This window comes from Lepisma saccharinum, chromosome 9 (genome assembly GCF_977018435.1).
Source record: "Lepisma saccharinum chromosome 9, izLepSacc3.1, whole genome shotgun sequence".
Taxonomy (NCBI): Eukaryota; Metazoa; Arthropoda; class Insecta; order Zygentoma; family Lepismatidae; genus Lepisma; species Lepisma saccharinum.
In genome coordinates this window covers 75968889-75982900 of record NC_139237.1, presented here as the reverse complement: position 1 = coordinate 75982900, position 14012 = coordinate 75968889, and the positions used below count along the sequence as shown (strand labels likewise).

General features: G+C 37.4%; 1 protein-coding gene across 1 annotated transcript in view; it reads right to left on the bottom strand.

Moving 5' to 3' along the window:
* Positions 1 to 1298: 1298 nt before the first annotated feature.
* The window catches only part of sprt (PDZ domain-containing protein sprite), a 130352-nt gene continuing 117638 nt past the window's right edge, over positions 1299 to 14012 (bottom strand). Inside the window, exons 6-9 of the mRNA XM_083128426.1 lie at positions 13175 to 13372; positions 8104 to 8262; positions 4810 to 4962; positions 1299 to 4233 (exon numbers count right to left, since the gene is read on the bottom strand). Coding sequence (XP_082984552.1) covers positions 3165 to 4233; positions 4810 to 4962; positions 8104 to 8262; positions 13175 to 13372 — 1579 coding nt within the window. The 3' untranslated portion in view covers positions 1299 to 3164. The remainder of the gene's footprint in view (positions 4234 to 4809; positions 4963 to 8103; positions 8263 to 13174; positions 13373 to 14012) is intronic.

Below are 14012 nucleotides of genomic sequence, written 5' to 3'. Positions count from 1 at the left end.
GCCAATATAGGCATATCGGTGTATTGGTAAAATTACCGATCCGATATACCGATAAATATCTGATACTTTAGTGCAAAATTCTGCTATTTTGTTGTAATTTTTATGGATAATCTCCATACCCTACTTTCTAAAAAAGTAAATGTCTAAATATGCAATTTCTTTTGCACTGCAGTCACCTCAAAACACACATTTATTAAGGAGGTCAATGAACATTTCAGGTTCTTCAAGGACCATTTCTAATTTTATATCGGAACGGTAGAATATCGGTTATCGGTATTGGTAAATTTTATATCAGTACTTTATTGGTATCGGCCAAAATTTCATATCGACACATCCCTAATATATATTAAATTTCATGATTCAAAACCATTAAATTTTGGTGTAAAACAGGTCTGGTCAACCTACTGTATTTATGAAGGATCACTCTTGTATGCACATGTGGACTGCAGATGGAGCAGCAATACTGTAGCAATGTAAGAGGGTTGGGAAGGAGGGAAGAAGGCAGGAGACTTTGTTGGCCATTTTGTGGGGTGTTATCTGATTTGTGTAACAATGCAGTTTGGCATTGTAATCATGGCAGAAGTCTCGGCTGGACATTTGACTGATGCCAGGACAGCTGTTTTAGAATTCTAGATTATTCACATGAATTTTCGCGAGATTTGTTTTCACTTAACCCAGTTTCTTAGATATTCACAATAGTTGCATGGCTATATAAGTCTATTAAATTGTTCTTTGTGAGTGTCCCTTCATCAATTTCATCGTATGATCACTCATCCTCATCTTTGTGATTAGCCAAAAGTGGCAGAAAAAAAAACAAATCAGTCATCACTTTCTCTTTGATCTCTGCAAAATACAAAATTTAAGTACAAGAAAAGAAATGCAAGAAACTGAACTGAATAGTGTTGTTCCAATATGCTACTAGGATATACCACCTTTCTGGCCGATGTAACTGTAGCACTCTTACCATTGGTGAGAGTTGTCCGGTGTTTGATCCCTGGTAGGAGAGCCCAAAACTGAAGTGTTGACCCATCATGAGAACAACTGGGGAGTTAATTGAAAAGTAGTAGTATCTGCTCCTGTCTAGAATGCCAGAAAACCATAGTGATGGGACTCTATGCACTGAGTGCAATGAAAAGTCACTTTGTAGACCACGGTATTTTAAGGGCTGTTAGACCATAAAGTTTAGTTTCAAAAAGAAGCTTCTGGCACATTGAGACAACTGTATTGTTCATAAACTGGCTATGGATGGGATGGCATATGCATAAATTCACAACTACAACAAGTGGATATATTTTCAAAAACTGGTTTTTATTTTCCTTAGCAATTCTTGATACAAAAATTACACACACTGCAAAAAAGCTCATTAATTTACAAATGTCTTACATTGATATGTTATAAAAATGCGTGATCACAATATATGTACAAAACTTTTTTCTGGTTCTTGCCATATGCATACATACATAGAAAAATAGTTGTACATATTTACAATAGTTCATGTAGTGTAGCATGCCACTACTTCCTACATTGTTCTACTCTATTTACACAACTGCTAAATGAAGTATGGATACATAGTCTTATATCATCAGGTATTAGATGAGAAGATAAATGCAATGCTGTCTTTATTATTCTCAATATAAATTTTTGTATAAATTAAAAAAAATATGTGGTAAACACTTTTTCTTGACAGTTGTTAGGATGGATCATTACTCACATGTTTGACATTGCTTACTATATCACCGTCAGATAAAGTGATAATGCACATACAACTCTGTTAAAGTTTGTAGCATATGCTAATTGGATCTAATTGTCAAAAACCACAAATTTTAACTAAATATGAAAGTTATGTAAATGTTGGGATACAAGTATGTATTACTCCTAAATGTGTAAAAAACATTATTTTTCTCATACCTCTATTTTATTTTCTTATAATAATTTTAGAGGCCTATCAAATCATCAACTCTGTATTTTTGCCCCAAAAAATGTGAGCTTAAACCTCAAGTTGCCATGAATAGGGCAGAACCAGAAAAATAATGTTTACACATCACTGTTCGTAGCTTTTGAGAAAAATGTAGGCTGTCGAAACATTGATTAAATATAGAAGTTAAGCCACTGCAAATGTACAGAGTGGTCACAAAGTGGCCGTTGAGGGGGATACATAAATTATTTTTAAAATATTGTGGGTTCCTCCTATAGATAGGGCAAAATATCAGTATCAGACCAGAATGATATTTCCATAGTTAGGATAATTAAGTCATAAATAGTGAGAAATTAGAGTGAAGGTTGAATTCATCGTGCAGAAATTATATTGTATTCTTTCTAACTATTTTATGCTAATGATTGTTTTTTAATCCTAATAAGTGATATGGTTCAAGTTGCAAACCACATCAAAAAATTTCCAAACCAAAAAACAAGTATATATTGATATGCTAGCACATATTAGTTGCGCTTCATCCTAGTGTTTTTATTTGAATTTTTGTTCATTTATTGTTTTAGTGTAATACAGTTTAAACAATGTGTGATAATTTAACATAAAATATAAAGCAGGCTGTTGAACTGAACCAGATATAATAAGTAGCTCATCCTTATTTCCATGGTAGGTAATTTATCTCATATTTCTTAAAACTATGCTTTCTTCTCTATTGTACTTGGTATCATAATAGAAATCCTCAAACATAAGTTACTGTATTCATTGAGGTTGTGTTGTTATAAGGATGAAGGTTACACCAATGTTTGATCTCTATTGAAACATTATGCATCTAAATGTAGAAATTAATGGTGTCGAGTTTGACAGAGTTCCTTATTAGTTTTTTAAAAATACCTGGGTGACAAAAGTAGGTGGGAAAATATGTATGCTTGCTTATATACTAGTTGACCTGAACATCACTGTATGTCAAGTAGTACAGTTTGCAAGCAAATTCTGATAATGTTTTATTCTGTATATTCAGTCTTCATTTTATTCTATATCGGTCTATGAGAGTTGAAACAGGTGGGGCAGGGTCATAGCACAACCCAACTGGGACATAACCACTACATGGCATATTTTGGCACAGCAACTGACTGCTTCCCATGAGAGTGGCATAAAGGTGACCGATGTTTTGTCTCGGAATAAGACGACCTTACTATATAAACTCTATAGAATTGAATTTAGTTAAAGACACTGTCTGTCAGCACCACTTTTCACTGTGCAAGGAACCATTCAAGCTCGCACTGCTTTTGTTGGAGCGGAAAGCACTAAGAGCTGACCATCTAATGGTTGGTCCAGCCGACTGGCAGGAGTCTGCTCTGGATGGGCTCCTAGTGGAGTCAATGTTCTGTTCTGCAGATGGCCATGTTTTAACGGGAGGATCACCTTTGTGCGTTCTTTTTATTGGTTTTCTTTGAGTGTCCAGCGGGGATTCTACCGACTGCAGGCTTGTCGCACGGTGAAGCGACAGGCGCAACGGTTTCTTTGGTGGCGTCGGCCTTTTCTTTGTTGCTTCATTTTTCTTGTAATGTCCTTGCGAACTTGTCTCAGACATGCAGTCTAACGATTTGGTGCTTCGAGCATCCGTTGGTGTCTTTTCCGGCGTTTTATTCTGATTAGAGTAGTGATGGTGGTGGTGGTGTCCGGCTACTGACGGTATATTGGAGGGTTTCGGTGGGTCAGGGGCTTTGTTGTTTCGTAACGTGGGGAAGTTGTGGCGAGACTCTGGACTTTTGTAAGGATCAGTCATGTCGTAGTCTGGAATGTTGGCCATAATTGTTGTCACTTGTGGACCTTTCTGAAACACGTGCACTTCAGGTTTCACTTTTACTGGGATTCCTCCACCGTTGTGCTTCTTAACCGTGATCTCTTCGTTCTTCTTTCCAGGTCCCGGAGCATTCAGGTTGTTTGGCGTGTTCTTAACTTGCTCTAGGGATTTATGTAGCTCACCGACTTGTTCCTCGAGGTAAGAGATCCTGTGGGTCAGACGGAGGTTTTCGCTCCGTAAGCTTTCCTTCTCCTTTTCCTGTTTGTCAACTTCCTGCAGCAGCTCATCGCGTACGGACTCCTTGTGTTGCAGATGTTCGCGCACAATCGACAGTTCATCCCTGAGGCTTTGAACCTCCTTAACGGAAACGGCAGGGATTTGCAGAGCAGTTGGGTGAGATCGAAGAATCACTATTTGAGCTGGATCTGGTGAAATTGCCAGGAGTTTCAGCATGTCATCCTTTGTTTTGTGGAGCACCAGTTTCCCATTAACTTCTATGAGCCTGTTCAAGAAACGAAAACATAGATTAAGAAAAGATTGTAAATGTATGATATGCATATACTCTGTGGTGATGGAAGGGCTTGGAGGTGAATTTCTTCAATGAAAGCCAAACACAAACTGGTTCCATGATTTAACAAATGCCTCAACAAGTATGGCTACTACATAGAAAAATGATGTAACATACACAGCAAGATTGATTTTCTATTGATCTAATTGGATTACAATTAAGCCATACAGCATTTCCTTTAAACAATATTTGTGTAAATAACGGCTTGTTACACTAAATATATCTAAGAAAATTCTCTGTACACTTTCCTACACCCTTTCAGTCTTTGCTTTCTGAATGTGGGGAACAAGGTTGTGAATGTAACTGAAACTTGGGATATAGTATTCAAATTTATAATGTAGATGGGATCATCATGTCATCGACATATCACTTTTCTTGGGTCATTTTAGACCAGTCTGCTACTACTGCCTGTTTAAGTATCTTGCCAACACACTTCATAAAGTTGTCTCCACTAGAAATAGAACACTAACAGTGAAGCGCTATTGAAAACTGTTGTGGTTGCATATTTACCTATCTCCTATTATCATGCCTGACTCCTCTGTTGCCCACTCCACGTAGAGTCCTTGAATTCCTTCCTTCTTTCCGGCTCCAAATGTTGGGCTTTTGGGGTCATATTGCACCTCGGTTGCATGGAGAGTTATACATGTTGGACCTTCCAAACAACTGTAAAAATAGACCAGTCAGAAACAAAGAAATCATTGCTTAATACATGGAATCTTAATGGCACACATGATCAAAGAGGTTTCTTTAAAATTGTTTTAAGATATTTGTTTACTGAGCTTAGAGGTAATGTCAATTGTTTTCAGTGTTCACACTGAACAAAACATAAAGGGATCCTTCGGAATCCTCCATATTTAGATACATATATTTTTTAAATGTTATGACCTACAAACAATTAAATAAATCCATTATCAATAGTAATAACTTTTACCATTTAATGTATAACAAAAAGCCATATACAAGGCAAATGTTAACATTGTTAAGCCTTGTGTCCATGTTAATAAAACATTAAAATGCTCACCAAGTCAAACTTTTATAGTATAAAAAATGTACATAAAAACATAACATTTCCACCCTCTAACAAGGTCTTCAGATCAATTTATTGTGAAGTAGTAGGACAATCATCACTTTTCCACTTTATCATACTGGAAATTATTGATAAATAATAAAGAATAACTACGATAAAACACAGGGAGTGCGGTAGCAGGGATTTCCCCCAATAGACTTGGATATTTAAAAAAATAAAAGGTAAAGGTAAAGTGCTCCCCTGTGCATAGCACCACGCCATGAAGGCGTATAGGGGATGTGGGGGTAACGCCCCACACTTTCTTGATCCGGTCGTGAGTGGGGGTGATGTGATCAGCATCACACCCCCGACCACCTTTACCCCCCAGGGTTTCCCCCAGGTACCCATGTTATTCGATGCTGGGTGGGCACCGGGGCCGCTTCCATCGTTAGAAAAGTTCCCGGATTTGAACCAGCCGGGGATCGAACCCGGGACCTTTAGCATGGTAGTCAGACGCGTTACCGACTGAGCCACCGCGGCCACCTTATTTTAAAAAAATAAGCTTCTTCATTAAGCAAGAATCATTTCATAGAGTATAATCACTGCATCATATCTCGGTATCGTAAAAGTGACTAGATCTATCCAGCTTATGATCAAGAAACAGTATTGAAGTATTTGTTGTTTTTTTAAACGGAGATACGTATGTAATCAGTTTAATTCAGGGACTTTATAATGTAAAATAGGGGAAAGTCTACGCCAATACAAGGCTCAACATTAAAACATACACAGGAGGGTGGAGAAAGGCTACTTGGTAATTCAAGTGTAAAGAAAGATCCAACAAAGAATTTAGTTTGAATCCTGGTTCTAAGCTAGGTTGTACACCCAACGGCGAAAGAAATGGTAGGCAAATTGTCATTCACCATTTTCATTCAGTCAGTTTTCCTCAATGTGAGGATCATGAATTGAAGTAAAAACGTCGATAGGCAGAGGACATCATCTGCTATGTATCAACAGAAATGCATTGCTTAAAACAACACAGGGTGTGGAATAAAGAGTAATGAAAATAGTGATGGACAATTTGCCTATTATCATCTTTGCCATTGACTGTACAATAAGAAAATAACCAATACATGTGTTGCAAAATACAACAACAATGTGTAAAAAATATAAAAAATCAGTAGCGATCAACAGTAGAGCAGTGAACAATCATTGTTATTTTCAATATTCTAATGTTTTGTATGGTGGATTATCTCCTCCTACTCTCACCCAAAATGCAAATATGCATTTCCTGTATACGCCTGAATCTTTAGTGTGCTTCCCTTCAGAGCAAAAAGTTTTAATTCTTGCACCAATAATACAGGGTGACAATTAATGAACTATATGAAATAAAACTGAAATTAGTGACAAACCACGTAGTACACAAACTGTATTGCACATGTAAACGGCACTACAGACATTCGGATTTAGGTTATGAGATGTTTGATATGTCTGCCATCTCTGGCGATGATGTGGGGCAGACGAACAGCAAAATTCTGCACGACCTGCTGAAGTGTCGATGCTGTCGATGACCTCCTGAATGACAGTTTTCAGCTCGGCAATGGTTTTGGGGTTATTTCTGTACACCTTGTCCTTAACATAGCCCCCTTCCAGTGGCCTCTGGATACCCCAGAGCCAGAATGCTGTCCCCAAAATACTCCTCCAGGACAGTTTCACTTGCAAATGGCCAACATCAACACGTTGCGTGCGCATATGCATACGAATTCCCATCATGCCCTGTGGCCAGCCACGCAGTTTGGACGTCATCACGCGAACCGTTCAGAAATTATGACGGTTTTATTTCATATAGTTCATTAATTGTCACCCTGTACATACATATATGCTCAGAAGGGATAGAGGTGTTTAAAATGAATTTAGAAATGTAAAAGTTAGGAAACAAAAATACAGCGAGAGAGGAAAATTCACTGGCTTTTCCAACCCCTCAATTCAGACACTTTTACATTTGCAGCTGTGGCATCAAAACACTGAGAAAATAATCATCTTTCGGACGAAATGTTAATTGATATTGTTCATAAAATGACTAACGTGTTAACAGTGGCGTAGCAACATATCACGAGGCCTTGTGGGAAATTAGAATGCGAGGCCCCCATCCATTCTTTAATCTTCACTTGGTAACATACATTTGACACCTTTTGCTGGTGACGGGGTGGGGGTATTCGTCACCCCAGAGGTTTCGTAAACAATTCAAATATGATATACATGCCAGTTCTTTCCATAAGTATTAACATATGATGCATTACTTTAATTATATTGCAATTTGCTTCATTTTTACAATCTTGAAAGTAAAATTTAATAACATTGCTCATTTGCAAGCATTCAAATATTGTTAACATATTAAAATCGGGAGTGCTTTTTATTCAAGAAAAGAATAAATGCGTAAACATGTCCAAGTAAGTTATCGTGAATTTTTACGTAAATATTCCATATGAGAAATACGAGAATATGTTTTACTTTTTTTTCTGACCCCTTATTCTAAGGACCAGTACCCTGCAAAATTTGTTATGTCCTTGGTTTGACGTATATATTCAAATTATAACGTTAAAATTTAAAGTCAGATAAAAGCACAATGTTTTAATTTTTTGTCCAGAGAAATTAATCTTTTCCATCTTTTTTCTCGTATCAACTCGTGACGCCCTGGGCGGTTGCCCACCCCTTGATACACCACTGCGTGTTTATGTGGAAGATTGCAAAAATTTTCTGCAAGTTATTATTTTTATATTCAACTACATCACTAAATCTACCTGTATATGGTCCCTGAGTCTCCCCTCCCCTTGTTCTGATCAGCTTCATCCAGGCATGCCTGAAGGTTCCTGCTCTCCTCCAGAAGCGTCAGAAGATTCAACTCTTCCCTACCCAGTTGATACTCAATCTCCGCCTGCTGGATTCGGACATCTATATTGCTAGAAAATAAAAGAGAATATGCTAACACAGAAACATACAGATACCCTATATATTAGCATGCCAAGTAACAGAGCACAACATAGTTCCTTGTCGATATTATCAATATATCAACTCTATTGACTACATCGATGTATCAAAATATCGCACAGCCCTACTTCTGAGATGTTTGTTTCAACCGTCAAGTTCACGTTACAATTACTAGAGAATTAATTGACGTATTACAATGTAACAAATGCCATTATTAATGAATTTTTACCTACTTTCAATTGCACTAAAATAATATGGGGTTTCCGTTAAAAAAAACGTAAGCTTGTGTTGAAAATCGTTCTTCCTTAGTTGAATGTATTTTGTCTACTAATTTTGTAAGCCCCTCTCGGGCACGTATCCAGGAATTCCTATCGGGGGGGGGGGGGGGCTGAACACCATTTTTTTAAGGGGTATAGTAAGAACCTCACAATTGTATGTTTAAGACCAGTGGTGGCAATTGGGTTCCAAAAAGGGGGGGGGGGGGGGGGCGGACGGCGGTGCAAGGAAAGTTTACTTTCTCTTGGTAGACAAGGCTTAACATTAAGAGGCCATAATGTTGAGGCAAAAAAACGGGGAGAAACTATCCCTTAATTAAATAGTCGCCACTGTAAGGCTGTCATTTTAATCGGAACATTTTTTACCACTCGACTCCTCTGTTTCCATGCATTAACATTGTGTGCCGGAACCATCTCATAATGTGTGTTTGTCTATTTCTTCTCATCAGGCATAAAAACATCTACGGTGTCTTTGAGTGTTTTTATGAAGCTGTTACACATGCACGGGATGGACAATCCACTCGACAATGTGACATTCAAATTGTGGGCTGCGAACTGGACACAGACAGCTCTTGAATATTTCTCTCTGATTCGACACCATTAACGTGTCTTGTCCTCCCATGTTTGCAGTTCTTATAAAAGCCGAAACCCACCAAATTGTTCAGATTCAGGCCTTAGCACTCACAAGTGTTCAAAAATGCCTGTCACAGCTTCCGCTGTCTTGTCATATATCCACGAAACAAAGGAAGTCTTCTCGAAAACAGCTGAATCACGAAACAAATAATGCACAGTGAAAACAATACAATATATTTATTCATCGTTAGACATTGTACAATGCAATAGATGTCGTCAGTTATTGGTTACATATTTGTTATTGTATATATGTAAATATATAATTATATATAGAGAGAGGGATTACATGGAACTCCAATATGTTATAGATACTAATATGAGAGTATATGCATATATAAAGTAAGAGTACATAGACATAAGACAATTATAATAACACATCTAATGTTTCGTCTCCCAGTATGATCAAATGCTTACTCATTTATCTCCAGTGACGTGCCCAAGGGAGGGTTGGTGAGGTCATAATCCCATTTGACCCAGTATTCCTTTTTTAAAAAAAAGAAGAAGAAGAACGTCAAAGACAGGGAAAAAATGGCAAAATCAGGACTGACCACCAAAAATAGTATGCGTAACCTCCCTCCCCCCCTTTTCCGAAAATCCTGGGCACGCCACTCTTTATCTCGGACACATTTTTTTTAAATCAACTCACCAGAAGTTTTATCATTCCGTACTAGAGTAAAGTAAGATGCGTTCTTCCTGCAGGTTTGGATATGATCCATTAGGGTGCTGTCGTCTGCCTGCCTTCCCACCTAACCTTAACAAGGCCCTAATTTTCCATCCTTGTGACTTGGATTTTCAAGACTTAAGAAGGTTTCAGACCGAAGGGACACGCGATACATGTCGATTGGAATGGGCCAATCAACAGCAACGTTTCACACCGTAGCGACACAAAAGGCCGCATAAACCTAATTTCGATTTGTGAAATCCTCAGGCGATACGGTGTGAAATCTCCCTTATTAGGCCACTGTCATTTTCACCTCGAAGTGGTAGCTCTTGTTAACCACAGAAGAAAAAAATTATCCTCAAACGGTGGGAAAGCTCCTCAGTTTTCTTCTCTCTCCTATATATTATGGCAACACCTTACGATTTGATATACACAGGACATGTACTATGTAGACATTTTAACGAAAAATCGGTTGAAGTCAAGGATGGCTAGGTGGCTCAGTTGGTAGAGCTCTGATTTGTACTCTGGTAGAGCCTGCAATTTCCGCCTAAAATGTCTACATATGCAACATCTTCATCTTCTTGCTTTCTCCTCTCGACATTCATAAAATTTTCGGCTGTCTCTTTATGGTAGTTAAGTGTTTGAATGTGTTTCGAACCCGGTAGGCTTAAACAAAAGTATTTTTTTATACCATGAAATTCTCGGACTGCTTATACGAAATTTAGTTCTGACAAAACTAAATCATCACTCAAAACTTTGATTTTCAGTTGATATATGCAGCTTATTTCTGTTTTAATAAACCACTCCAATATCCGGTACTGCTGAAATATTCACTTTAGAGAGGGAGGGGGGGGGGGCACTATGTGTTCATTTTCGAATCACTATATCTTATAAAACAACCAGAGGACGCTGACTGATCACTAATCGACTGTATGAATTGTCACACTTACCTCTGAAATCTCATTAACCGATTCTTTGTACAGATCAACCGAAAAATTGAATCCGCGTATTTATATCCTCATTATATTCTAGAACGTTCCGCAAATAAAACGATTCGTTAATATTGCCAGTAGTTGACTCCTTCTCTCATTCAAGAACGTACTACCCTCTCCCGCCTTCCAGAGATTAGAAATTACAACGAATCGCCCTACATGTGGTGCTACCTTTGTTGTGCAGCTTCCAAATACTGACAAGTCTCTACACAGTGCTCAAGTGCGCTGCGACAACACCGAAAGCGCAAGAAAAGTTTACATGCAATATTATCAACAACAGGGTTATAGAACATTCTCAGTCTTGCCTCGATATAATTGCCTATCTCCTTAAATCATCGTCACATTATACAAAAAGCCAAAAACCTAATTTTATCTAGTGTAAAATAAAATATTTCCTTGAGGAGGGGCCTCGAGCCACCTCAACCCCACCTTGGATACGTGCTATTAACAATAACAGGGGTATAAAACATTCTCCGTCTTGCCTCGATAATTATTTATCTCCTTAAATTATTTTCACATTATTCAAGAAGCCAAAAACCTAATTTTATCTAACGTTAAATGAAATATTTCCTGGGGAGAGGGTCGAGCCCCCTGTGCCCAATCTTGGATACGTGCTATTGTCAATAACAGGGTTACGGAACATTCTCCGTCTTGCCTCGATAATTATTTCTCTCCTTAAAATATTGTCACATTATTTTATTTCACACCAAAAGAAACCAAAAACCTCATTTTATCTAGTGTAAACCTAAAACTTTCAAGGGGTTGGGTTCGAGCCCCCTCTCTGGATACGTGCCTGGCCTCTCTCATATCTGTGAAAGTAGTTTTTCAATATTTATTATTGTTCATGAAATATTTCTGGAGGTAATTTTAGGTGACTCATTATGTATATCAGCTTTCGCACTTTCCAACAAATCAGTCTATCCGGTGACAATGTAATATTAAGCGTTTTTTAGAAGGAAATTAAATAATGACAAAGTATGGATTTGTCAAAATAAAATCAAGTTCACAACATTTTCTGAAATTGTATTATTCTGTTCGGATGAATTGGAGAAGGGTTGAAACTAGAGCCGATACCAACCACTTTGAACCAATACTCTGACCGATTCCCATCGATACTGATGCTCGAAAATTGTAATAATTAAAAGTTGTTCAAAATATTGATAAATATTAGTTTGTAAGTATTCCACTCTAAATTATATGCATTATTTTACCAATAATTTTGCTTTAAAACATGCAAGAATTACATCAGAATATTAAAATATGTGTTATTAAGTTACAAAACAGGTGCAAAATTAAACGAAAACTCAAATTTTGCATAATTTCCAGCATAATTAGACTTCATGAAAGTATCACCCAGCATTTTTGTGGACCCTGTGAAAGACAGAAATGTCATAAAAGTATCGGCTCAGTTATTTCTTACCTACCTGTGGGGAAGAGATTTGCATTTTGTTCTAGAAAAGTCAAGGAACTTGATTGTTGCAGCTATAAAACCAACTTGTATGAGCAAGAGAAGAACTTCAAATTCAAATTTACTAAATGTGTATAAGTGGTGATATTCTTACAGTATATTATAGGTGCAAGTCAATAGCAGTACTCAGCCCATTGTTAGAACTTGAATAGTAGAAATATTTTTTTTCATGCTTACAACTATTATTATACAACAATAACTATTATAAACTAATGAAAGCAAACAAAATTTATTATTATTATTAATTTATCCTTGGAGAGACTTTTACTTGCTCCACCAAATAAGTCAAAATCCAGCACAACTATTTTCTTCCTTTTTTTGTAACATTCATTCAGTTAGAGTACTGAAATGCATAGTTATTGTGATTTGTTATTAACTTTTAAACTCCTTGTTCAAGAAAAAGCTTTAATGGAAATTTTAGCTTTAGTGCTTATGTTGTGTGACCTCTTACATAAAAATCTAATATTTGGAATTGTGAAATCTGTGAAACAATTTATTCTTTGATTTAAATGGTAGAATATGAAAACATAAATTGGTTTTTGTATTTTACACTTATAATATTTTAGACTTAATGCATTTTCATTTCGTTATTCTGTTTGAAAAGTAACGAAATTAACTTTATTTCCGTTATTAACTAAAAAAATAAATAGCTTTCTCATTTTCTTGTAACTTGAACGAAACGATGTCCATTTTCGGTGGGGGGCAGATGAACCTGTTCGACCCCCGCTACCGGCGCCAATGCCTGATAATTATGCAAAATAAAGAAGTTTTGCTTTAAAATATTCCTAGATTCACTTAAAAGGGAACAGAAAAATGTCGACCAAATACAATTGAAGAATTTGGACCGTGACTTACTCTGTTATGTCCAAACGCTCCAGGGTCATCTTGAGATTTTTAATGGCGAGTCTCTTATTGTCCATTTCCTGTCGGAGGCGTTGGAGCCTCTCATCAGCTGCACGCCGCTCCTTTTCACTCAGTGGCTGCCCACCATTGTTGTTCCGCAAGTAGGAGGAGGAGAGTCTGCTAAAGGATGTGCATAGTTGATTCTTCAGGCTGAAAGTAGAAGAATGGTTTCATATAGTGTCCATAAAGACAGACCTTAAGTATTAATATAAGCTTTAATATATATTTATGAGTAGGGTGACCAGGCGTCCTCTTTTATCCGGACATGTCCTCCTTTTTAGGTATCAGTCCGGCGTCCGGGCGGATTTTTTAAGAATCGGCAAATGTCCTCCTTTTTTAGAAAAATGCTTCCACCCATAACGATCAACCAGGTGTTGTTTTACATGTAAAGCATATCACTTGAGGCGCGATAAGTATTCTAGCAATGCTCATTGAGCACCTGGGAGCTCAACCACTATCATTTTGTCCAAATGAGCCTTCAACGCGTCCCAGACTGCAGTTTCTTTTCGAGTCACACTACGTGACACAAACGCGTAATGAGAAATTTGATTATTAAGTAATATTTACATTTATGAAATACCGAACTGCCAGCCTCCGGGGCTGAGTGGTTAGCACACAGCGCTACGATGCAAAAGGTCCCTGGTTCGCATCCCGGAACTAGAAAACCATGGCGGATCCAGAAGTTACAGTTAGTAGGGGAGAATTTCAGTTTCAGCCCACAAAAAATCAATTCCAACGTACGGTTGCACTAGTCTATACAAAGGAGGAGAAGTACTATAAACAGGAACAA